We start from the raw sequence: 27,857 nt of genomic DNA on the forward strand, positions 1-27,857 counted from the left end.
TTTTTTCCAAAAACGACCCGAAAATATTCCATTCTGCACAGCAAAAAGTAAATATTTCTCAATTTCTGTATAAATTTCTGGCAAATGATTCACACAATACAATTTTAAATTTTATTTCGCGATAAAAAAATTAAATCCTGTTGACTAACGTCATGCCGTTTGACCGATGGCGAGTGCATTGTGTGCGTGTGTGCGCGATCGGCATTGTACTTTCATGACAGCTGCACAAGTGAATTGCGCTTTGCCGGGAAACGTCCATAAATACGCCACGCTTTGGAGAATCATTTCATAAAAGTCTCACTGTTCGATATCGAATTTTGTATCTACTCGAGGACTCGAGCAAGGAAATTAAAAAACATGAGCACATACCGTGGAAATAAGCGTCAGCATTTCGGTAAAGGCGGCGGTCGCCGTGGAAGAGAACATGGCGATGCTGGTGCCGTAGATGAAAACAATCCTGTGATTCAGTGTTTCCGTGAGTATGCGGCGATCCTAGACGCAAAACACGATAAATATGAGCGCATAGTCAAAATCAGCCGAGACATAACGATCGAATCGAAGCGGATCATCTTTCTGCTGCACACCATCGATGCTAGGTGAGTAAGCATTGTACCCAGCAATGGGTGCATTTCCTGGGTTATGCGAATGTAAAGCTTTTGTGGGAAGGTATTAGCGCCAGGGTTTTCGCACGGTAGGATCGGGTATCGGAACCCATCTGGAGCCGTTCCGTAAAAGTAAGGACTGTCTTCTTTCGGGACGCGTTATAAATAAGCTTTCTTGTCCTTTGCAACTACCACCTTTAGACGTCACAGGCTGTCTTTATCTGGCATCATTGGCATAATTTTAGCCAAAGCTGGGTAGTCAGCCCTACTTATAAATAAGTCTCTCTACTGTGTAGAAAAAAGTGAAAGGATTTTTTTGTTATTAAAAATGGTCTCCATTTTAAATAATAAAACTTTCGTTTACCAACTTCGTAGACGCATCTACCACTGCTATGAGACCCAAAGGACCACACATACCAATTTTTGCTTCGAAAATGCTTCGAGAAAGAGGTATTTCGAAGCTAAAATTTGCTTCGATTGGAAGTTTCCGACATGAACGATTGCCGAAAGTAATAAAAAAATGCTCTGTTTTATTTACATTCATAAGGAGCAAAACTACATTTCGTTAATTTCCATAACTGTTGGTAAAATCGTTGAAGAGTAATTTCGTTTTCTTCCTTGTATTACATACAAAAAAAGTGATGCTTGCTTCTCCCTTTTTTGCACTGTTTGACGGTTTGTAGACGGTCCGTCCGATTTGATACTCGCTTTTGCCATGTGAAGATCAGCTATCGCCTTGGCCTCAGGACCACTCAACTCCATGTAGCTATTTAAAAAAAGTTTTTTTTTCCACTTCAATAGTGACCTGCCCCAGGATTAGTCAACATTGTTTAATTACAAATTAATTTTCATTTTCAACTATTGTCGACGGGCACCCTAAACCAGCATAGTTATGGAAAAATCCTAAAAGTAATGTTCTTTGAACTTTTTATAAAGAAAGGAAAAAAAACAGGTTTATTCTTCAAATACAAAGTTTTGCCTCATTTACCTAAATATTTAACGAAATATTAAAATATTTGTATAGAACTTAAAACATTTCGCCCGATTAGCTCTGTCTGTGGATAGTTCGGCAGGTGTTGTGGTTAAGCAAACTAGTGCATTAAAAAAGGGGTTTGCGATTTTTCTGAGCAATAAAATTATGTTGAAATTTATTCAAAGTTCACAGTACGGCCAGACCGTTCTTTATGAATAAAAACGTTCAGTAAGTTTAAAAAAACGATAAGTGTTTATTTTTGCACTTTATGGTATAAGGTATATGTTGATTTTTACAGCTGAATCCTGTGTAATTTCAAACCGATTTTCGAGACGCGTCCGGCAGTTTGATATCCAAAATGGGCGACATAAAAATAATTATTTAATTACTATCTATGAAGAATTTTAGCAAAGTAAGAGGAGGATTTTGTTTAAAATGTTTATATTTCAATTATCAACAAGAATTGATGTTTCATTTCGCGTTACTTAAAAGAATGATTTTTTTTTTTCATTTCTATTGCAGGAAGAACAATTTGCGAAAAGTTTGTGAAGAAGCGAAGGAACGTCTGGAAGCTATTTTTCGCAACCATTTTGTTAACATAGCAAAGGAACTAAAGGACCAAGACCCATACCAGTACGCTCGGGCTTATACGAATGGCATGCAGGAATTTATTGAAGCCTACACATTCTACGAATACTGTTCCGGGAAGGATATATCAAACTGGGATGCTATTCAACAGAAGCTTACATACAAAAAGAGCCAATACGACGGGCAAAGCGATGTAGAAAGCACTACGGAGAAGGACAATTTGAATCCAAGTTCCGATTCCCCGCTTGGCGTTGTATCGACTTCAACGTTAACAACAACGGCAAAGAAAGGAAGTGAGACATCGGAGGTGGCTTGTATGCTGCATCCGCAAGACTTTGTACTGGGTCTAGGCGATCTTAGCGGCGAGATTATGCGAACGTGCGTCAACTCACTCGGATCGGGAAATTCGGACAGCTGCTTCCAACATTGCCGATTCATGCAGGAGCTGTACAAAGGTTTCTTAAGTGTTACTGCGGTACGGAGCCGTGACTTTTCGCACAAGATGGTCACTTTACGGCAGAGTTTGTTAAAAAGTGAGAATGTGTGCTACAATGTGACGGTGCGAGGTGGCGAAGCGGCCAAATGGGGCACAACTGATGACGTCTCCAGTGCGCTATTCCAGGTGCAGCTTTCGAAGGACGACGACGATGAGGGCATATTTTTCTAAACTACCATCAGTTTATACTTACTAAGGTAGGAATGTTATTATTTTCACTTGTAAAATAGAGAATTAGGACACTTACCGCTCGAAGCAGCTAAGCAAAGCCTGCACATGATGCAGATGAAAGTAACGTGTTAATGTGACCGTTTCCAACATTTTTTTTTTCAATACTTCACACATACATTTTCAAACCACATTCTATATCAATTCGTGCCACGTTGGGGCAACATTTTTTTCTGTTTTATGCTTTTTTACTTCCTCTTTAAGTGATATTCTACGATATCACTTGATTTGAATTGAATTGAATTGAATTGAATTGAGTTGAATAAATTCATTGAGGCTTAGGTTGTTTAAAGATTTTCTTCGTCTTTTATCTTGATTTTGTCTCAGCTTGGGTGAAAAATATTCCTTTTTTCATTATTGCCCACTAATCTCCTATTAGTTTTCTATACTTTTGAAAAAAAGAATTCGCGTGGAAATTACCTACCCTGCTTACATAAAAATATGTGCAATATTTCGGACAATTTTTGTGGATTTCTTTCATGATTATTCGATCTGGGATGAGGCATTGGTCATCTTCTTTATTGAATCTGGTTTCGTGTTACCGTGAAGTAGTCTTTTCTAGAGCCTATTTCGTGCTGACTCTTATTTGTTCGCGTCCTTATCAATTATGGTTGGCTAGTGATGGGCGTTCTGCTGTACCTTTTTTGTTCCGCCATGGTAAGGATATGTCCAGATCGGTTGTTCTGTTGGAGTGAGTGAAACCGAGGAAAGTGAGAAGGACCGTATGGAACTTTCCAGGCGGTTGGTAAAAAAGAGGAATGGGAGTGGAGAGATGAATTTATGTTGTTAACGTCGTTCACTCGCATTAGCATGGCTGCGAAAGCGGTGGTGTCGGAATGGATCTGTGCCATAACTCCGGTTCCGTTGTCATAGCGATGCCAGTAATCATTGGATTTGTATCCAAACCCGAATCCTGAGCCAAGTTGAAGTACCGAGGCTGGTACCACAAACTTGCACCAGGCAATCCGCTCTTGTCCATAGTGACATTTGTCACGACAGGCAACTAATTGAGTCACAGCCCCCTTCCATGAGAGGAGGTCTATATCGGTGACAGCGTGCGCCACCTTTCTCAGAACGCGCTGAAGTAGGCTTTGAGTTACTTACAGGTACTACTTATGATTCCGAAGTATGCCGTTTCATTACCGGTGAAAAATTTCATCGTAGTCTGTTCCGAACTTCTGAGTAAAACCCTGTGCTACTTTTCTTTCGTTTATTTATAGAGGCTTTGGCTCCTAGAGACCTCTTTCTTCTCGAAACCCTGTGCTACGAGCCACCATCATGAAAACTTGGATGCACTACAGTTTCTGCACCTACATAGTCGTTTTAACGTATCGGCAATGTATGTGTTCTTGTACTACGTCTTAATGTTGGAGGAATTGGACTTTCGATTACGGAATCAGTCTTAATATCAGAAAGTGTAGGATCGTATTCTAAACTCACAAACTTGATACGTTCAAACATGTACCTGTGTCTACTTCCGCATTATTTCTACTACCTTCGATAATAAAAACCACGTCTCGATTTTTAATTACAACATTCTTCGCCGGATCAAAGAGTCTGTATGGGTTAGGTTTACGGCTTTCTTTACTTGTTCATACAGCTGACTCGACAGATGGGCTGCGCAAAGTTCCAACCTGGCTATGGAATGTCTGCTTTTCAACGGAGTCACCTTTGATTTCGAAACAAAGAGTTGCATCGTGATGTTTCCAGCCATGTCCTCACTCCGAATATAACAGCATGCGGCGTAACCCTTTTCGGGAGCATCACAGAACAGGTGAAGTTGTAGATTTGATGATGCTTTGCCAACTGCTACACGAGGAATTTCAAGGTTCCGCTAATGGTCCAATTCTGACTGTCCTTTTGCATCAATGCTGGAAGTTCGTTGTGCCATCCGATTGGTTGAGATTTCTCATTGGTTAGACACCAGATTCGTTGCATGAACTGCTTTGCTGTTGCCTTTACGCGATTGACTATGCCCAATGGATCATATATCCGAGCGATACATGAAAGAACTTTCGTCTTGGTGATAGGCCCACTTGCATCCGGGATGTTTATTTTGAAGCGTTGGGTGTCTGATGATGGATCCCAAACAAGTCCAAGTGTGGCCAAAGCTCTTTCGTTGGTGGTGGTTGAGAATGGAGTCGCTGCTGAATCCTTTTCCTCGATGTCTGATAGGACCTCTGGTTCATTGGATGCCCATTTACGAATAGGGAATCCACCTTTCTTGCACAAATGCTCCATTTGATTCTGCAAGAGTTGAGCTGCTTCCGATGTACTATCGCCAGACACGAAATAGTCAACATAGAAGTCCTTAAAACGATTTGCAGCGACGGGGCACTCCTGTGCATGGTCATCGATAGTTTGCTTGAGTGATCTAACAGCTAAAAATGGAGCGGAAGCTGTCCCATAGGGGACGGTGTTCAATTCATATTCTTCGATGGGCTTGTCAGGAGATGATCGCCAGATAATTCGTTGAAGGGCACGGTCTTCAGGATGTACCCACACCTGCCTGTACATCTTGGCAACATCTGCGGTTAGTGCCACAATTCTTGTTCTGAATCGCAACAGAATTGAAAATGCATCTTCTCGGATTGTAGGCCCAGTCATTAAAGTATCGTTTAATGACAATCCCGAAGTGGTGGTGCTCGATGCGTCAAAAACAACACGACATTTGGTGGTGGTGCTGTCCGCCTTAAACACTGGATGGTGCTGTAGATAGTAGCTTTCTGGTGCGTCGGGATTCATGACTTTACTCATATGGCCCAGCCGAAGATACTCATCCATGAACTCGATGTACGCCTTTTTTGTCTCTGTTTCGTTCAATGGTTCGGAGACGTCGTTCAATGGCCAAAAATCGACGCAATGCTATCGATTTTGACTCTCCTAAGGTGCCAGCCATCTCAGGTTTTCTTGGAAGTCGTACGATGTATTTGCCTTCGTCATCTCGTGCTGTGGTATGGTTGTAGAACGCTTCGGAGGCCTGTTCTTCGATACACCAGCTTGAAGAACTGCTCAATTCTTCTATTTCGAAGAACCGTTTCATTAAACCCTCCAATCCTGACCAATGGGTGGCCACTGCACAGATGGTTGTGCTATTTCACAGCATCTGAGATATTTGATCGTCTCATAATGTCGGTAAACAAAGCCTTGAACTTCGGCCAATGTTCATATTGACCATCAAACTTTGCTGTTGGGATTGATAACTGAGACTGAGATACAACAGGAGTGTCAATCACGATCATTGGTTGTTCATTTGATGCCTCCAATCTTGATTCTATGATGGCGTATGTTTGCTGGAACTCTTCATCTTCTGCGAAGTCGTTGTTCAAGTCATCTGGCAAGAATTCGACTATTTGGTCCATGATTGCCTTTTGGGAGACCTTTAGTTCTTCGAGAATTCTTAGATGAGAGTGGTACCAGACACCGGGTTGTCTACTAGTTCCGATTGTAATTTGTTCAACTTGCGTTGCACAGCTTGGTGCTTGATTCGTGCTACCCTTAATCCGTTCGGATTGGTTGGTGGGACGGGTATTAGAGATCTTGACGGAGCTGAATCACCCATTGTTGCGTTGTCGTTGAAAACTTCGACCTCGCTGTACGACTCCGACAGGAACGATGCACCTGGTGGTAAGCCGGAACGCGGGAGGGTTAGCACTAAAGTCGCCTCGCTGTACGACTCCGACAGGAACGATGCACCCGGTGGTAAGCCGGAACGCGGGAGGGTTAACACTGGGGTCCCCTCGCTGTACGACTCCGACAGGAACGGTGCGCGTGGTGGTAAGCCGGAACGCGGGAGGGTTAATACTGGGGTCCCCACGCTGTACGACTCCGACAGGAACGGTGCGCTTGGTGAATACACGCACGGTACTTGTAACGCGCAAGTATGGTCCGGACGAACGCAATTGTTCGAAGAACGCCACGATCCATCCGGTTCGAAGGACCAAAATGTAGGGGTACGGCCTACTCAGGGATTTCGGTTGGGACAGGAAGGGGAAGATGATAAAACCCGATGTGATAAACACACGATGTGTTTCTGTAGCGATGTACAGTAAATTTACATTTATGATCGCTCCTCCGTGCATCTGTTTGCATACCCCCCAGGCGCAAATATGTGTAATCAGCCAGACAAACTGAACAGTCGTATCAGCCATTTCATGGGAAACGGAATTTCTGAACTATTTTAAATACAACCATGATTTGGTCTTCTTTGGATGGACAATTTCGAAGATTAGAAAACGTTTCTGTTATTATTTGCGCCAGCTCATCTGGTCCGAAGAGCTCTTTTTGAGCAGTATTGGTAACATCTGCGTATGATGCCGACTGGGGAATGAGTGTGTTGGGATTGTATGTTTTTTCAGTTCTTTGGTACTGGGACTGGAAAAAGTTTGGGTTATTCAGGAGAGGAAAGTTATTATGCGAGAGCGTTACCTGCCTTGTTTGAGATATGGTAGTGCGTCGGCTTGTCTGCGTAGCTTCGAACTTTTTTCGAACAGCCCGTGTAGTTGGCTGTGTGGTTACCGCCACAGTTCGCACACCTTAACTTGTGCGTCGGTATTATACGGTCCGCACATTCTTTCACATTGCACATTAACGGGCATGTCGAAGATGTATGTGTTTCACGGCATTTGATGCACTTAGGCTGTCTAACACAATTGTCACCGCCGTGACCGAAGCTCTGGCAATTGTTGCATTGCATTACGCCGTTTTTATTCGAATAATATTTCCAGCTCACTTTCTGGTAGTCAAGTGCAGTAATCGTACGGAGCACTTTGAGTTCCACCGTCCCTTTACTGAAGTGTAGCTAGTACGCAGCTTGCTCATCATAACGCTTCTGCTTCATGGCCAACTTGTTTATTGCCACCGGAGTTATTTTCTCTTCTAACAGAATTTTTCGCAAATTCTCGATAGGCATGTCTAGCAGGAGCAGCAGCAGGAGCAGGACTATTTTCGTTGTCTTATCTTCTTCGCGCTGATAAGAGTGGAAACTGAGACTTATCTTTTTAAAGTGGCTCAGTAGTTTTTTGTAATTGTCGATGGAATCCGTTCGCACTACTATTCCTTTGAGTGTAACGTTGGTGGTATATCTCACAACACCTGATTCAATTATTTTTTTGTGCACATCTGCAACGTTGGTGCTCGCCACGATTATTGGTGGTGGTTGTTTCGTTGATTTAACTGTTTTAGCGTGTTGCGTATGCGTGTTCACTTCAATTTCATCATCGGCGATGGATTCCAGAATACCAAACGGATTTGTATCCGCTGTTTTAACTGATTTTGAGGGATGGCCAACCACAGATTTATGGAACGTACTAAGAGGCATGGAAGCAAGCCTCTTGGTTGAAGATCCTTTGACCCAGCCCATGGTAGTCCGAGCGAAAGCTTTGGCTTTGTTTTACTGTAATCGCTCTGTAAGTATTTCTTGTTTCACTGGAGCTATCTGATATACGTCCGTTCGCTATCAGCGGTGAAAGCACTCTGGGATCAAGAAAGTCATGATCACTGTCTGCATGCTTTCGAAATTGGCACTCTTTTATACGTTTACCGTATCTTTGTTGTAGCATGGGAGCATCTTTTCCTCTGAACAAATTGCTTGTGTGATTTTGACACGTTTCCGGTCTCTATCACAACACGATGTCTCTGATGCGAATAATGCTTTGCAATATCGACACTTATTTTGAGAATTTTGTTGCTTACGCAACAAACGCCAGCCGATTCTGTAGTTTTACAATCCGCTTTATTTGTTCAATGCGACGGGAATAAAGGGAAATAAGAGAAAAAAAACTCAAAATAATGGCCTAAGCGCCTTCTCAGTCACGTACCTCAAACGCTACTGCTTTCTTCCCTGCAGTTTCTTACTTCCGCTTATCCGTGTTCTGATGTTCCGTGCTAGCCGATCTGTTTATAATCGCGAGTTTGACTCTTACGACTTTTTGAATTTTCCGTGACTATCCTAGCAGCGCCAACAGTTTATGTATTGAATTATAAAAGGTATATCTCAAATACCGTGGAGGGGTGATGTACGATACCAAGGGGAAACATTCAGAATAGTTTTTAAGATTTTGTTTTGTAATCTTTAACTTAACATGTTAAATGACAATTTGCGCATTTAGATCAGACTGTTGATGCATACGTTAGTATTGGTCGTATTGCCGCTTTGTAGAATAGTAATTTTTTGAGTAAATTGAGTTTAGATTTCCTGTGCAGAAAACTGTATAAGATTTTGTACATTGTTTCGCACTTTGACACCGTGGCTTCGGCATTTACTTTAAATGTTAATCTTTTGTCCAAAAGTATGCCTAGATATTCAATCGAATTTTTCCAGGCTATATTGTTATAATTATAATTGACATTTTGATTTGGCAACTTATTTGTTTTTTGTACCTGGTGAAAAATATTGCTTCCAATTTAGATCTAAAGACGATCTGTCTTTAAGTTGAATAATTTCACTTGTTTTTTGGTCGTGTTTACGGTTTTTTTTTGGTCGCCGGCACTACGTCTGTTCGCCATGGAAACTCAGAACCTTCTCCTCCGTAGGAGCAACCTTGCTGAAAGCGTTCATAAGCTTAGCAACATAATCTGTGACATCCGGAATGTTAGTGTCTGGCGGGTTCACAAAGTTTGCTGGCAATAGCAGATTTAGCCTTTAAACTAAATCAGGTGATGTGCATTTCAGATCTGTCTTATAGCTAACTCTGATTCCTAACAAGACTAGAAATAACCTTTCTGTCCATTTTTCCGAAATGTTCGTTGGTCATAAGAGAGCTTTTCAAGTGCTTGTGGAAACGTTCTACTAATCCATTCGATTGTGGATGGTACGCAGTGGTCGAGATGTGATGACTTCCTGATGATTTTGCTAGCTCAGAGAAATTTTTTTATTGCAATTGTCATCCTCTATCAGTGGTGATGTTCACTGGACAAACGAATCTTGAAATGGCAACAGTTTCTGCTGTAATGTCTTCTATCGGATAGGCTTCTGGCCATCTAGTGTTTCTATCTTCTACCTTTAGAAGATATGCCCTGTTGTCTGATATAGGAAGCGATCCAACGATATCAACATGAATATGTTCAAACCTATCGGCTGGGAGATCGAATGGCGCTATCGGAGAATGAATGTGTCTATTGATCTTTGATCTCTGACAATTCCCGCAGGCTTTTGTCCACTGAGTTATGTGCTTATTCATGCACGGTCAAAAATATTTAGAAGTTATTAATTTTTTGGTGGCTCTTATACCAGGGTGTGAAAGGTTATGTGAATCTTTAAATATAGTAAACCTTAAGGGTTGCGGAATGTTAGGTCGATTGACACTGGTAGATGTTTCGAAGTAAATTGTTTGATTGTTAATGATAACCTTATCAAACCGAAACTTTGAATCTTTGGATTGGAGTCCTAGACATTTTTAGAGCTCCGTATCCGATCTTTGACTCTCTGCCAATGATTCGTAGTTCAGAGAGTTTACAGCATTCGTTCCTCCTATGCGTGACAAGGTAACTGCTACGATATTACTATCGCCCGTGATATACCTGATATCAGTAGTAAACTGCGAAATGTAATCAAGATGTCTTGCTTGCCGTGGAGTTTTATCAGTTTTCGAAGACATGGCAGTGGTAAGCGCTTTGTGTTCCGTTGGAACGAAGAAATCTCGCCTTTCTACAAAAGCGAAAATGTTTTATATCCCTTACAATTCCCTATTGTAAAGTGCAAAATCCTTATTTAACCGACACTTTTTAACACAGAAAGAACTCTGGCAACTGAACTCTATTGTGCGCGAGTTAAAACTCAAAATGTTTTTATGTTGGGGATGATTCGCTTTATTCGCCTCTAGTTTGCTGGAGGGTCCGATTAAACCTAATTTAATAATTATTTTTATGTTTACAAGTTTACAGTTACGGATATAGGAGTGGTATGGAAGGGGAGGAGGTCACGGTCACACCAAGGAGTTGGTTCGGCCACGTGACGTTAGGAATGTTCCGGCGTCGGGTTGCTGATCTCACGGTCGGAGCAGCGTTGGCCGGCCGGAATGCTGAGGCGTCGAAATGTTGATCGTCCCATGGTCGAGGCGGTGTTGGATTACATCGTCGTCGAGTACCGCTGATGATGTTGTATGTTGCCGATGTTGAATACGGTAACTCGCGCGTACAAGGATTCGTAGTATACGCTGCACACGCGTGGTGTTTAACCGGACTATGTTCAACAGCACACACTACACCTATACACTCACATGCACGATAAGCCTAGGCTACATGATGCGAGATGCCAAAAAGATATCGCTAAAAAGGGGGGATTCTATCCCTTAAATCTATCCGTCAAAATCATCTCGGTTCATCTACATGCGTGTTTTAGAGCACTTCATGTCATCTCTTACCGAACCGAAAATTACCATGGCAACGCATGGAAAGTGACAGAGAGGGCTAGAGAGAAGCGAAATCTTTCCGAGATTTCAGCTCGAGGAGGCGAAATCTTTTTGACGGATAGATTTCGCATAACCCCCCCTTTTTAGCGAAATATTTTTGGCATCTCGCATCATGTAGCCTGCCTTATAGAATTGTCTCGAAGGCCGGCTTATAGAAAACCCATGCGTCGATGTTACCACCAAACCTTTTACGCAAATCGTTATTTTCCAGCGATCACGTCGGAGTCACCAATAAAGACGATCTGTCTTTAAGTTGAATAATTTCACTTGTTTTTTGCTCGTGTTCATGGTTTTTTATTTTTGGTCGCCGGCACTGCGTGTGTTCGCCTACGCATCGCGTTCTTCTGACTCTCTGTTTCCGCATCTAGAGTGAGATCCCTAGCTTGCTATATTGCACATTCTATCTCGCTATACTTCTTAACCATCTGTTGCACTACCTTCTCATATCGTGGTTCTCATCCGGTTAACTAGCGATTATAGTCATCATTTCCCTGCATTTCTTTCCTCGTGGTATAATCTTCACACCTTAAAGGGATACTTTGGTGACGAAGTATTTCAGCGATTCCGTTCCGAGAATGTAATCGTATCCATTGCTCACGACGTAGAACAAAAACTCTTCATTTTTCACGACATCGATGCTGACGCTAACTACACATTTATCACGTGCTATCGTTAGCATTCATCCGGAACCACGAAATGTACATGAGTTTCGTCCAAATGCCGGGCTTGGGCGATTCGTTTCATGGCGTACGTATATTCCAGCATCGATTCTTTATCCTGCTTGCGCCAGTTAAAACTCAAAAATGTTTTTATGTTGGGGATGATCCGCTTTATTCGCGTCTTGTTTGCTGGAGGGTCCGATTAAGACTGACTTAATAATTATTTTTATGTTTACAAGTTTACAGTTATGGATATAGGAGTGGTATGGAAGGGGAGGAGGTCACGGTCACACCAAGGAGTTGGTTCGGCCATGTGACATTAGGAATGTTCCGGCGTCGGGTTGCTGGTCTCACGGTCGGAGCAGCGTTGGTCGGCCGGAATGCTGAGGCGTCGAAATGTTGGTCGTCCCATGGTCGAGGCGGTGTTGGATTACATCGTCGTCGAGTACCGCGGATGATGTTGTATGTTGCCGATGTTGAATACGGTAACTCGCCCCCTCCTAAATTTGAGGCTCCGTACGAAACAGTTCTTGCATCGTGATCGGCTTGAACTCCGATGCTAACATCATCCTACTTGTCGACGACGTCTCCGTTCCGTTATTTTGTGGAGTCTGAGTATCTGGCATCGCGTTGATTTGTATCTTGACGTTACTTTTCTTTTTCGACAGGTACACATACACCGAAATTATTATCATTACCAATAACGGGGTGCTAATGATACTGCTTACAGACCATTTCCAGGACCAGGATAAACTGTTGTTATCTAACTTTATCTGGTTCATATGCTTTCGCAAATCGTTGTGTAGATCGTGTAGATAATCGATGCTCAGGTTTATCACTTTATTGCGAAATGTAACCTCTATTCCAAATATCGGCAAATGGATCGGTGAACCGGGGATGTCTATTACTTGCGTCGAAACCATTGTCTTGTTAATCAAAATATCGCAAGAGTCGTACGATATTGATATTGATCCGGTAATATTTCGCCCATGAATACCACATGTCGAATCTAGGATGTACCATTGGTCTGTGCTGATCACGATGTTGCCCGTGTTAACATTGATGACCTCTGATTTCGAAGGATTTGCCACATAATCGCAGATTGCTGACTACCCTTTAATCAGATGCGGGATGCACGTTGAGTTGTCTTCCTCAATATTTTCTGCGAGGTAGATGTCGTCTTCTAATGTTGACACCGTGAACATTTGGGATTTGATTGATAGGTAAAGGGAATTGGGAACATGAACTTTCTTATTTCTATTCGTAATCGCATACACCTGTATTTTTCGATAAACTCTTAATTCCAGTTTAGGGACGCGTATCATTAATAAAAGTTCGTTCTTGTTAACAGCTACCTTAGTTGTTGTTTTTGACAAAGCTTCTATAGCTGTATGTAACGGATACCTGCTATTTTTAAAATTCGCGATTATCAAATCTGTTTCCTTTTTACTTAGTAGGCGTGGATTAGTAATAGATAATTTTGCCAACGTAATGCTTTCCACAATAATGCTTAGCTTTTGTTTGTAACCACTCTTTGTGGCCCTTGAATTCATCGATGGGTCTACTTCCATTGGAATAGGAGCATTTGGTCTCGGATTATATTTGTACCCGTTACTATTATTATTCCTGTGTTGATATTGAAAACTGTTGTTCATTTGTGGCTGAACAGGAGGAGGTACGTACAAACCTCTCGGCACATGAACTGTATTAGGAGCTCTTTCGTTCCTAAAAGGTGCTGACCTTATATTAGCATTGCCATACTCCAGACAATAATTGTAGGCTGCATTCAAATTTGGTGGGTTGTAATTTTTTAATAAAAAGCATAGAGGTTTCTCAAGCCCTCTAATAAAACTATCTAGAGTTTTTTCTCTAAAGTAGTTTATGTGTACATGAGCATTCCTATTATACTTGCTATCTGCATGTACCTGCGTAATAATTGCAGTTTGCAATTCGTTTACCCTGCTGAAATAACTGCTAAGAGACTCATTTTGTCTCTTATAAATCAGCGTCAACTCATGGTCTAATGTCTTTAGATCTCTTTTGTCTTTGTAGTACAGCAATAGAGTTTGCTTTATGGTTTCCCAAGAACCATCTATGTAATTTGAGTTAAGCACATCAGCAGCTTCTCCTTGAATTTTACGTCTAACAGTACCTTGAAGAATGTGGTACTGTATTGTGTTCTTAGGCACACGTTCGTACATTTGAAACATTTCCTCAACTTCTATTATCCAACGCGTTAGGTCACTGGCTTTTCCATTAAACACCGGTAAATCCCTAACATAATCCGGAACACGGCCTATGTCCAAAAATTCATTTGGTGCTAGATGCTGTCCCGACATCTGAGCAGCATGGGCTGGTTCATTGTTGGTTGTATTTGGAAACATTCTGTTTCTATCAAATACTGCAGTTCTTTTGAATTTACGAAAAATTTTGAATAATCAAATTTAAACATCAAAAAAATTACACACAAAGGTCAATACTGAGAAAAAAAAATCACAATCAATACACACAGTGCTAAATTTTCCACAAACCGCAATGAAAAAAAAAAACGCAATTTACTCAAATTACACGTCCCTACACTTTACACTTTGGCACAAAACTTTCTTGTCACTTGTTTGTTGAGAGAGTAAGAAATTATTCCACTTATAATAATTTGTCAAAACCTGTTCGTAGCACTAATTTTTTCCGATACTTTTCCTATCACAATTCATAGGTATTATAAACAACAATTATATAAAAATATAACTTAAAAATAACTCACAGCAACATCAAGGCGACAGCGTGACTCATCTTTTCGGGTTGATCCTGTACGTGGCTGCGGCGCGAAGATTGGGGCTGTCCGTTTTGTTCCTCACGGGATCTACTAGGGGTCCTCTCTTCCTTCGGGGAGACTTGTCCGCGATCGCTGCTACGGTGTTACAACACGTTTAACCACTTTGTCAGGGGGGTTCCTATTCGGGCGCCAGTTAAAACTCAAAAATGTTTTTATGTTGGGGATGATCCGCTTTATTCGCGTCTTGTTTGCTGGAGGGTCCGATTAAGACTGACTTAATAATTATTTTTATGTTTAGAAGTTATGGTTACAGTTATGGATATAGGAGTGGTATGGAAGGGGAGGAGGTCACGGTCACACCAAGGAGTTGGTTCGGCCACGTGACGTTAGGAATGTTCCGGCGTCGGGTTGCTGGTATCACGGTCGGAGCAGCGTTGGCCGGCCGGAATGCTGAGGCATCGAAATGTTGATCGTCCCATGGTCGAGGCGGTGTTGGATTACATCGTCGTCGAGTACCGCTGATGATGTTGTATGTTGCCGATGTTGAATACGGTAACTCGCGCTGTCTAATCTCAATGTATTTCGCCTTCTTTGGACAAGACGGATCATCGGCGCGATAAGCGGCACCACAGTTCAAGCACTTTACTGTGCCCGAACTCGATGAACACTGCTCCGAGAGATGCTCCGCCGCGCAGATGGCACACCGAGGGTTAATCTGGTAATGGCGAGTACCATGCCCAAAAGCCTGGCATCGATGGCATTGCGACGGGCCTTTCTTCCCTCCGCGATACGGCTAGATCCTTACACAGTCCTTCAATTTCATCACAATCATTCTCCTCATATTGAGCAACAGCCACAAACTCTGGTAATATGTTATGCCAAGAACGAAGTAAAGTTATTTCCGGAATCTTCTCCCAAGCCTGAGCCAATGAAAATATGGCATCAACAATAGTCATTTTTTTCCAGAACTCTAATACTTGATCCTCCTGATCCACAAGATTTTTAAATATAGATGAGTTAACGCACGGTGTCCGGGAGAAGTGTTTTAAAAAAACTTAACGTTATCACCATCGACCGGCGGAGTTAGATACCGTTCGGATTACCGTCTGAATATCAACTGACTGGTTTGGATGGATGCTGGTGCGCTGGTCCGTGCTGAATTATGCTGCGTTGCAGATAATGTTGTGCGCGCTGCTTTGTGGTTTGTTTGTTTATCATGCTGCGATGCACGGTGGCGCGTTCTGCTGCGTTGCTTTTCTCGTGCTGCGCTGTCGTTTTAACTCCTCCCCTCTTAAATGACTGCCCTCAAAGTCTCGTTGCGGCGTGGAATGAAGTTGGTCTGCTAACGAACGTTTCTGGTCGTTTCGCTTAAGTCATGTTTACTTTTATCGTCGTTCTTTTGTAGTTTTTCTCTATGTTCTCTATGTTTCCTCCCCCCTATCGATGTTGATTCCTGCTGTTGATTTGAATGGTTTACCAGGAATGGTGACTTGGTTGTTTGAAAAAATTTCTCCATTAATGATAATGTTACAATTTTCGAATTGTATGACGTAGGAACCGTTCAGTACTTGGTTCATTTTGCTGCAGTTTGATGCGATTTCTGCTATTGCGTCGTTGATAAGTATTGTGTCTTCTTTGATTCTTTTTATGAAGCCTCGACTGTAAATCTTTTCGTAGTTACATTGTGAATCTTCTCTTTTCACAATTTGTTGAATGCATGTTGTGGGTTGTTGTATGCCGATTAGCGGACATATACAGGGTGTTCGAGATAAATTTGACAGTTTCTGAGGGAATAGGAAAGGAATTTTTATCAAATTTATGTTAAATATAAAAAAAAAATTCTATAAAGTTTAGCTTACCATGTTTGCCGCATTTTTTAATTCAAAGTACCCCCCCTCCGCGTCGATGGCCGCCTGCACCCGCTTCCGGAACCGCGCGCAAGCCCGGACAACCATGTCTTTGGGGACGGCCGAAAACACGGCCTTTATTCTGGCCACCAGCTCCGCTTTGGTATTGCAGGACGCCCTGTTGGTGTCCCGCTCAACTGTGCCCCACACAAAGTAATCCATAGGATTAAGGTCAAGGGAGCTGGTTGGCCAAACGTCGGTGCTGGTGTATCGGTCGAAATTGGCAGTGAGCCATTGGCATGTTTTTACGGCCGTATGGCATGGTGCAAAATCCTGCTGCCAAACGTACGGCCGCCCATTGGCCACCGTCTCAATCCACGGCTTCACCACGGCGGCCAGCAGCTCAATGTACCCGTCAGCATTCAGCCGCAGGCCCTGGGGGAAGATGTGAGGCGGCATCACGTCTCCCTCCGACGAGACGGACCCGAACACCATCACCGTCTGAGGAAACTTCGTCTGCGGCACACGGGGCACATCAGCAGCACAGTAAGCGAGCCAGCGGTCGTTCTGTACGTTGTGCTTCTGGTCTTGACAAAAGTTCTACTCGTCAGAGAAGAACCACAACGTGCCTGGCTGCGCCGGGTGCTTCAGCCAGCTCAACAAGCGCTTAGCGTTGGCAAGTCGCTTTTCGCGCGTTTTTGCTGTTATGAGCTGTCCCCTACGTCGCTTGTACGACGCGTACCGCAGGTCCTCATTTAACGCCACCTTGACGGTGCTCGGGGCCACGCCAACGTCTCGCGCCAGGGCCCGAATGCCGACGCATACATACATACATACATTTTTATTCTTGATGTTTTGATACAATTACATTGTTGAGGATAATATTGGATTATATACAGCGTTCAAATGCGCTTTTCTAACCTAAATTCTGTATGTTTTGTGTAAAGATTTTGTTGTGTGTTATTGCGATGGCATGCACTGAATTGATTGAGTTAAGTGATTTTTTTTTACCTAATAGCCTACGATAACCTAATTTAAACTAATGAAAAATAACTTAAAAACCTTAAAAATATAAAAATAATAACAAACTTACCCTAGCTTATTTTTACTTTAACCTATCTTACCTAGTTTGATTTACAATCGGAGTGAGGCTCCTATGTTGCGAATTAATTCATATTCTGAATGCATGCATCTCTCGAAGAGCATTGCATTCATTTGTATAGCTAATTCATGAAGTGGTTTAATTCCTGCACTTTCATACAGATCCACTCGTCTTGTGTATCTTGAGGCATTTAAAATCATGCGCAATACCTTATTTAACATTATTTGCACTTTGTTTAAGTTAGTTTGTGAACAGGACCCCCACACCGAAATTGCGTAAGTAACCATTGGTGAAAATATTTGCTTGTATAATGCGAGCCTATTCTGTAGTGATAGCTTGGATCTACGATTAATCAAGGGATACAGGCTTCTAATGAGCATGTGACCCTTGTTCAAAATGCCCTGAATATGTTCTCGAAAGAGCATCTTGCGATCAATCATAAGTCCTAAGTATTTAATGACCGAGGACCACTCTACAAAGTTACCTTCTACTCGAATACTGCTACAATTTGGAGGAGTTAAAAGTTTGGCCTTATGCCGATGGGGAAACAGCACCGCTTGGGTTTTTGTTGAATTTATTTTGATTTTCCAATTTGTAGCATATTTGAGGAAAATATCTAGGCAGCGCTGAGCTCTGCTCCTCAATTCTACCACGTTTCTGCCCTTTACGGCAATGGCAGTGTCGTCTGCAAACAGGAATAACTTGCCATCACAGGGTAGATCAGGTACATCCGCTGTGTACAAAATGCACAATAAAGGTCCAAGTAAACTACCCTGTGGTACTCCGGCGGGAATTGGTAAGGCATCAGACATCGCAGAGCTTAAGGCCACCCGAAATGTCCTATCCTCCAAGTAGCTGCTGACGATCTTCACCAAGAACATTGGAAGACCGTACACTAATAGCTTATGAATTAGTCCACTATGCCAAACGTTGTCGAAAGCCTTTTCAACATCCAAAAAGGCAACAGCAGTGGATCTAGATGCTGTTTTATTTGCCTGAATGATATTTTTGAGCCTAAGCAATTGCTGTGTAGTTGAATGACCTGATCTAAAACCAAACTGCTCTGCAGGGATGAGTTCCAGCTCAGACACCCGGTTTTGAAGACGATCGAGGATTATTCTTTCAAATAGTTTACCCAAAGCACAGAGTAAACTTATTGGTCGGTAGCTCTCTGCACGAGTAGGATCCTTACCGGGCTTGAGAATGGGAACCACCTTAGCACTCTTCCAAGCGCTAGGGAAGTATCCCAGCACAAGACACTTATCAAAAATGGTAGCCAACAAGGTAAGTGCTTTCACTTGTAGGTTTTTGAGTAGGATGTTGAATAATCCATCTATACCGGGAGCCTTCATGTTTTTCATCCGCTTCAGTGCAAATCGGACGTTTCCCACGGTCACACGGTCATGTTCTGGTCTAGAAAAGCTAGCTTGATGAGCTGATCTTAAGCTTTCAGTAACGTTCCTTTCAAAAGGACTAACAAAATTAGTACCTAGCAAGTGTGCACTAGCAAATTGCGCAGCAATGGCATTGCACTTTTCGTAGGGAGTGACCAAAATGTTTCCACTGACTGTCAAAGGAGGGACAGGTTTGGATCTCTGCTTAAGGATCTTGGCTACTTTCCAAAAGGGTGGAGATCGAACATCCATCCGGGAAACAACCCGTTCAAAATTCGCATTCTTTATATCAGCAATTTTTGAAGAGATCACCCTCGCCAAAGATGCTGCTTGACCTTTATAAAGTCTATTGCCAGTATTTTGAAAGAGTCTCCTGTATCGGTTTCGCATCCGTATCAGTTCCAATGTATAGGGGTCTATGTTCACAAACTCACTCGTAACGGGCTTGGTCCTAACACATACCTGTTCTGTTTTCTTAATTGCCCTTTCTAGCATACCAATCGCAAGGTCAATTTCCTCAACCGTATTGCATTCAGTTTCATGTAATTCGCCGTCCACTAACCGGCCAAAACGCGCCCAGTCAACACTGAGGAAGTCCTTTCGTTGTAGTTTTGGACTACGGCTAGCTGTGAAGGTCACCTCAGTTAATACCGGAAAATGATCGGAATTTAACTCATCCAGCGTCACTGGCTTCTCTATCCCAACGTTGGTTAAGAAAATATCTAAGGTGCTGGATGAACCTCTCGATGTTACGTAGGTCGGAGAGTCTGGGTACTCAACAGTGTAGTGACCTTGCTGGGCGTGGTCGAAGAGAAGTCTACCGTTGGTGTTGGAGCGCATATTGTTCCACATGCGGTGTCGAGCATTAAGGTCACCTGCCACAACAAGTTTGGCATTCGTTCTAGTGATGATGGAGAGGTCGCGCTTGAAGGCAGCATCGTGACCAAGGTCATGCCGACCTTGGAGCGAGCAGTAAACAGCTGCGAACCGTATTGCCCCAGTGACTGACTGTACTTCAGTTCTGACAGCTTCTAACATTGTGGTTTTGTAGCACGATAACGGGGTGAAGAGTATACCACTTCTAACGGTGATAGCTACCCCTCCTCCTCGCGTATTGAACCCGCGACGATCCATCCGTACCAAGTTGTAGCCCGGAAGCGCAAAACTTACATCCGGTTTTAAGTGGGTCTCTGTGATAAGCATGATGTCGATGGCTTGTCTTCGAAGAAAATCAACAAGCGGGATTTTCTTTGGTCTCACAGAACAAGCATTCCAGGTGGCTATTCGGAGTTTGTTAGCCATAGCTAATAGCAAACTCCCCGATGACGGTGATTTGGTCTCGACGGGAACGGCATGTGCTGAGCCGCTCAACCATCTCTGTGAAAATGCCCATTAAAGTAGCTGCAACATGTAGCGGAGCTCCGGTGTCAGATGGGAGAGGGGCTTCCGCAGTGTTGCAACGAAATGGTGATGTCATTTTTGCCACCATGGCGTACTGCATACCAGGAGGGATGACAACAGTAGGCGGTTCCTTGCGATGCGTATCTGCAGCAGACACAGTCGGAATGGGTCTTTCAGCACGTGGATTCAGTGGCGGGAATGCTGAAGAGGCAGGCACCACCTTTGTTTGCATAGCCTTACGAAAATTTACTCGTTGCTGAGCTGATGCACGCTCCCGAATTTGTCGATATTTAGCCAGTTGAGGACACTGAGGGTCATTTGCTTTGTGACCTCCATTACAATTGGCGCACCGTAGTGTGTCACTTGCCGCTGTACACTCTGCCAGCACGTGTTCTAGCGAACAATTTGGACATTTGGGCTTCATTCGACAGTTGTGCGAGCCGTGTCCAAAAGCTTGACATCGAAGACATTGTGTCAATCGTCGACGTCCACCTCGATACGCCTCCCAACGTACCCTGATGGATTGAATCGTACGCACCTCTTTGAGGGCTTCTTGAGAACATGTACCTTTCACAAAATGCACTAGATACAAGTGCGATGAGTACGTGTTCGTGTCTTCGTTTTGTCGTTTTATACGAAAACCCTCAATTGGCTTCATGGAATAGCGGTCTCGCAGTTCTGCCATAACTTCGTTGGCATCCGTCAGCGGCAGCCCGCAAAGGACAGCCTTGAATGGCTTTGGCTGCGGAATGTCGTGAGTATAAAACAGCGCATCCTTTCTTCCTTCAAGAAGGCTGATCAGGCGTTGGTGATCCTCGAGCGATTTCACGTAAACTTTAACTCCTATTCCAATACATTGGAATTCCACTCCAGAGAAATCTTTAAGCTCATGTTTGAGCTGAAATAAGGAAGGTTGTTTTACAACCACAGGCGGCGGTCGAACCTTCTTGGATGCTGCTACAGATATATTGTTATCGGATGGGGCAGCGTTTACCGATTTACGACGAGCTCCTCCCTTGTAGCTCACCTCTGCAAATTCTCCTCTCTCCTCATCGGCGTCGTCAGGAGTACCATCACTCACGCACACAAGAGTCTCTTTCGGCTTTTTTGGAGTAAGCTCCGACGGGTTTGAGAGAGATGGCCGAAGCACCTCTCTCTTTTTACGCTTCCCCATAGGCAAAACACACTAACGCTTTGGGATCGATGATCACTTTTACTTAGAGATTGGACTCAAGATAAGAAAACCGGTTTTAGCTGATAACAAGCGATTTGGGAGATAACACAAGCTGGAAGCTGAACCACTCGCTTCGACGTTCCAGAATAAACTGAATGCCGACGCCGGGATCGACCGTCGCCCGCTGCTGCAATCCGGCCAGGAACGCGTCGGTCCGCACAAAATCCGACCGCCTGCTATGCTGTTTGCGATCAATAACACTATCCACGTCTTCACCACACTCCTCGAGCTGTACGCGTATTGTTTTTACGGTGTTCAGCTGGTAGCTGGCATTCCAGATATTCTTCAAATCCTTTTTTATATTGTTGTTAATTAAGCTGCTGATCCACTGCATCCAACATTTCTTTGGATGCGATCGGTTCCCAGTTGAATGAACTGTTTGTTACCAATCCTGGACGAAGAGAGATTTTATCTAAGATCAAATCCAGCTTAGTTTTAATAATTGCTTGATTTTTCTCAACAACTCGAACCTTGTTGGCGTGGTTAGTTTCTATTTCATTAAGTTTCTGGTCCAAATTTGTAATTTTTTTTGTCATTTCATCCATTGTCTGTCCCATTGAAATTAAAAGATCTCGCAATCCTGTGTCTATAGAAGATGTTGTTGTCTCTAGATTTATGGGATTAATTCTGCTTATAGCTTTGAGAATGTTGGGTTTGTTGGATGCGGAAAAAATGGAATCAGAAATGGATGCGGAAACATTGCGGTGAACGATGTTTGTTGCAGGTTGGATGACTTGGATGTATTTTTTGCTGTCGGTAGTTGTTTCATAAAATCTGCATGTAGTGTTGGTTGTGGTGAGGAAGCTGAAACATAACGATGAAAAACAATTCATATTACTCTCAATAGTTGTTGTGTTTACGTGTATGATACTTGAATATGACTTGAATATGATTCTTAACAAATATGACAGCTGTCAGGGTATATATACATGAGATATCTTAAAGTCAAGGTTCCTAATTTTACATAGTTTACAATTCGCTGATTATCGAATCTGTGTGGCTTCGACCGGATGTGTGGATCTGATCAGACCGGATTTTATGTATCCTAATTTGCGTTCAAAAGCATATGTAGAAAAGTTGTCCAGAGGTTCAAATCGTACTACTTCTTCATAAAGGTGCACTATATTGTGCACATTCGATGTTACTCCAGTTTCATCGTAAACCTGCGGAAATGTATCCACAAATCTCTTGAGCATATCACGCGCTATATTCCAGAGCTCTTTGTGTGCCGATGAAGAAAATATTGTAACATGAAATGGTTGTATTCTTCATCCGTTAATATTCCCCGCAGCCCCACGGGAGCAGCGTAATGTAAAAATGTTTTGTTATCCGAACCTTTCCAAAACTGTAATTCTTCTAGGGATCTGAGTTTCGATCCGTTTCATCAGGAAAGGTTTGTCGGTCAAGTCTAAGCTGAATTATTCTCCGCTGCTCCCGATTCCATCTTTTCCTCACTCGAAGCATTCCCATGAACCAAATGTACAATAACCTTTTGGTTACTCCAATATCTGTTTGGTGGAGTCTATCCACAACAATTATGTTTTGAATTAAATCAAAATTTTCAATATATATTAATGGTATGAAACCTGTTTGGTGCAGAGTGTATTATCTGTTACGGAAACCTTGGTCGGTACGCTTAGGAGCATCCGTATTGAGAAACACAATCCGCTGTGTTACAGATACACCTTCACAGCAACATTTCAAGCAGGAATGCTTTCCCGTACGACCCTGCACACCTAAATTAAAAATATTAAAAAATTAGTGTCAGGCAATTTTTCCTCACTTTTTGTAAAGCTTGCAAAGAATTGATTTCCTCAACCAACGGACGTGAGAACGGCTCATTGCTTTCCGGCTTCGATTCACCGCAATAGATTCCGATGATTAGTACAGGCAAAGATGGCTCTCCTACTATCTTCAACAATATAGGCCAAAACTGCGTTTTTGACCTTTTATACAGAGGGAGGCCGTCTATATTAATGTCGTAATGAAGATGATCTGGTACGTTTGTATAATTTCTGTAAGAAAAAATGGTTTTGATTTACGTACAACTTACAAGTGAACAGTGTATCGCGTCATGCATTAATTTACTTACTGTTAACAAAATTTAAAATTTTGTCAACGTCCGACAAATATCGTTTTTTTCGGAGGATTTGTGTTTGCGTGATTTCACGGTAGATGGCGGGCCTGACAAACTGTGGGCACGAATAAGCACGAAGCCACGTAGGGAATTGCCAGCGTGGCAGGGTCGACGACCGAAGGAAGAAAAAAAAAGTATAAAAAGGGCTAGCTACGAAAACGGAGAAAAAAATCAACCCACGAAACGCTACGAATCTGACTATTTTTTTAACTCGTCGTACTCGCCGTACGGCCGTACTCGCCGTATTTGTACTAATAAACGTGTTAAAAGAAGTGGAGTGTAAGAGTTTCGGATAAGGGTTGAACGAATTGAGAAATTCGTGTCGCGCTGTTGCGATTCGCAACATTTTAAAAAATTAGTTTTCGTGCATTCCAAACAGTTCGTGGTTTACACACTCGAGTGAGAATTCACAAGCACACGGGACCTCGCGCGTAATTCTTGAGGAAAGTCGGATACGCCCGTGTAATTTGTTCCGCAAGTGTATAAATCCTGAGGCAATTCGGATATGTGAAAGCTCACCGGACTACCACCGAACTTTAATAAGTGATCGTGAAAACTTTTAGTGATATTAGCGAATATTTCACATGCACTTGGGACCGCGCGCGTAACTCCTGAGGAAAGTCGGATACGTGTGTGTTATTAGTGCCGCAAAGTGTACGCATCCTGAGGTAATTCGGATTTGTGAAAGATTCACTGGACATTTACTATTATCACCGCCTTGTGAACATCCTGAGGCAATTCGGATTAAATAATGTCGGTTGATAGAGCGCGAACTGATAACGCCTCCGAAGGTGTAAATGAGGATTTCTTGTGTTGTGTTTGTTTGAGGCGGCGATCGGAAAACGTCACACAGCACGAGACATTTAGGCGGGCGTATTATCCTGCGTGCGTCGGTGAAACCGTGTGTGATACAGAGATCGGTTGCGGGAAATGCGATCAGTGTGCCCATTGTTCGTACAACACTGCAAACCAAGGGACGAATATCGGTTGCTGTTGGTCCGTGATCCGTAAGTTGCAGTGTCTCGAAGCCTCTAGTTCCCTCAACGCAGTGCGGGCCAGACTCGAGCTGTATTTTGCTGCAGAGTGCGAAATTGGGGAGCTATGCGCGATCGTTACTGTACCGACGGAAGCATCCAAAAACTGGAAGTCTGAGAGGATGAATCGCTACTGCATCGTGTGCCTGAAACGATTTTACAATCCGTGCCGAGCAACTAGGACGTGCGGGAAGAACGGTTGTTTGCTGTCAGAGCTATCTCTACTGCATGAAACCCTAGCGAGGATAGAGGCCGTAAACTGCAAGTACCTTCGTAATCGTTCCTTTTTCTCAGGTACGCCAGCAGCCGTAATATTACGATACGCGAAACTGATGCATCTCGGGACTCGCAGAGAGGTCAAATACGATTAGAGTAGTGGTTTCATTGTTTACCAGCAAGTTGGTTAGGTAATTCACGATAAGTAACGCATCACAATCGGATGCGGAATCACGATCGACGTGTTCATCAGCGTACTGTAGCGGACAGTTTAGAAAAAACTCTTCGACGGCATCTAGTGATGACAGCAGCAGCGAGTTTAGTACTTCTTCCAAACCTCCGAAGAATCTGAAAGCAATGTGCAATGATCAGTGACGGTTGACAGATTTGTTGTTTAATTGAAAGGGTTTTCCTAGTTTACGAATGCGATCGGTGCTAAAACAAAAATAGCGTTAGAAGATCCCAGCAACACACAAAACAAATCAGGACTATTCTGCGAACGGGTGCAAATAGACGAAGAAAAACAAACAGGATGCTAGGACGATCTGACAAGTAGATGTTTCGATAGTGTCGGACAAATAAGTAGTGTTTACACGAGGCAAACACTGCGGGCCAGTGTTAACAAAATTTAAAATTTTGTCAACGTCCGACAAATATCGTTTTTTTCGGAGGATTTGTGTTTGCGTGATTTCACGGTAGATGGCGGGCCTGACAAACTGTGGGCACGAATAAGCACGAAGCCTCATAGGGAATTGCCAGCGTGGCAGGGTCGACGACCGAAGGAAGAAAAAAAAAAGTATAAAAGCTAGCTACGAAAACGGAGAAAAAAATCAACCCACGAAACGCTACGAATCTGACTAATTTTTTAACTCGTCGTACTCGCCGTACGGCCGTACTCGCCGTATTTGTACTAATAAACGTGTTAAAAGAAGTGGAGTGTAAGAGTTTCGGATAAGGGTTGAACGAATTGAGAAATTCGTGTCGCGCTGTTGCGATTCGCAACACTTACTGTAGCTCCTTCGTTAAAACATGACTAATTCCATGGTACCAAAACTTTCCTTCTCCAATATTAGACATCGTTGCACGGTTACGAAGGGTGCCCAATAAAGTTCTGGGATCTTTGGGCAAATTGAGATCCGTTTTCGCGTTTAGGATTCTTAACAGCCGCCGTATTGATTTATGACTCGTGTGCTCAGCAAGTGCCTAGTACCGTATACATTCTTCACCGTTCATCTGATCAATGTCGGGATCGTCTTTATCGTCCAGATCCGCTCCATCATTGTCTTCGTCGGCACTTTCTTCTTCGTCTGCTTCTTCTTCCAATTCATTCAAGTAAAGCTCGTAATCCGGCGTCTCTAAGAATAGCGTCTCCTCAGTATAGCAAAGTGTTGCTTCATTTAAAAATTCCACATCCAAAAAGGTTTATGGTTCCGACGTAGTAGGCACTAGGATAAATCAAAACACATATAGTTCACTTTACAGTAAATGGCACAATATATTTGGAATACATACTATCCACATCTCTTAGCTGTGCTTCATATGGGATACTTTCCGCCTTTTTGGGTTTCGGCCATAGACGCTGTGCTTTTCGATAAAGAACGCCAGATTTTCGCAGGGCTTTCAATTGTGGATTTTTGCCACTCAAGTGATTGATAACCGTTAGCTTTTTGTCACTCATTTTCAAAACACTTTATCCTACGAAATCACAATGCAATTTTGTAACTCGCAACTAAACTGTATCTGTACTTGAACAATGCTTAAACAACGCTAATGGAAAACCGGCTGTAATTACATTGAACAATCGAAAGTTTTATGTTTTGAAACTATGCTGACGCTCGTGTTGCTATAAAAAAGTACAGGTATATCTTTGCTGAAGGGTAGAAAGAAAAAGCTAATCCAAAACAAAGTTGTACACTAGCGAACCTAGGCAGACAAACTAGGAAAATCCCCGTCTGACGCCGAATTTGCTCGATTCTGCTAGATTTCTACTCGAATCACGCACAATCGAGCCACTGACAGTCGCAAATTCCAAATTCGATCACTTTGGTGCTGCTGATGTATTTTCCTCGAACTCTGCTACAAAACGTTGTACATCCAAACCCTCACCGTCTCCGGTGAATGTTGGCAAGGCATCTTTTATGTCGTTGAAGCTCATAACTGAAGGGGCTACGGAGCCACTAGCCTGAGCATCAACATAAACGTCCGGGGTATCCAAAGGGTTTGTACTAGGCAAAGCTTGTCCTGCCAGCCGGTTGGCAACAATTCGGGTGGCCATTTCTTCTTTAGTACCAGTTACAGGTAGCTCTTTTTCTTGGCACAATTTCGCTAGTCCTAATCTAGTGTAGGATTCCACCAACTCCGTAATTTTTTCGGCGTCTTCCATTTTCAATGTTCAGAAATACCCTGATGAGTGGCGCTCACAGCAGCTTTAGGACAATTTCGATAGTTGTGTCCTGGCAAGAAACAGGTGAAACAAGCTCCCGGCGGTCGATTCGGGCGAGTACAAGCACTTCGATGATGTCCGAATTCGGAGCAATTATAACACCGATTTGCTTACGACATCATTGCTTGACTACTCGGAGCAGGACCCTTAACAGGAACGGAAGATGATACAGTTGTCGGTTGGGCAGCCTTTCGGGATCGAACGGCTTCGAATATAACGGCGAATATTCAGCCGTATATTATAACGGCGAACGAACGGCGAATATTCAGCTTCGGCTGATGACAAACATACTATCTTTTGTTTTTGTGCTGTCCACGCA

At 42.9% G+C, this 27,857-nt stretch overlaps 1 protein-coding gene across 3 annotated transcripts in view; it reads left to right on the forward strand.

Annotated features, from left to right (window-relative positions):
* Positions 1–193: 193 nt before the first annotated feature.
* The window catches only part of LOC118507506 (translin-associated protein X), a 168,194-nt gene continuing 140,530 nt past the window's right edge, over positions 194–27,857 (forward strand). The window contains exons 1-3 of one of the 3 annotated variants that reach the window (XM_036046045.1): positions 194–596; positions 2,098–2,856; positions 12,197–14,495. In XM_036046045.1, coding sequence (XP_035901938.1) covers positions 358–596; positions 2,098–2,830 — 972 coding nt within the window. In that variant the 5' untranslated portion in view covers positions 194–357 and the 3' untranslated portion in view covers positions 2,831–2,856; positions 12,197–14,495. Of the gene's footprint in view, positions 597–2,097; positions 2,857–4,107; positions 4,416–12,196; positions 14,496–27,857 lie in introns of those variants that run through there. The other 2 variants (XM_036046043.1, XM_036046044.1) reach the window with 2 other exon arrangements.

This window comes from Anopheles stephensi, chromosome 2 (assembly GCF_013141755.1).
Source record: "Anopheles stephensi strain Indian chromosome 2, UCI_ANSTEP_V1.0, whole genome shotgun sequence".
In the NCBI taxonomy this organism is placed as follows: domain Eukaryota; kingdom Metazoa; phylum Arthropoda; class Insecta; order Diptera; family Culicidae; genus Anopheles; species Anopheles stephensi.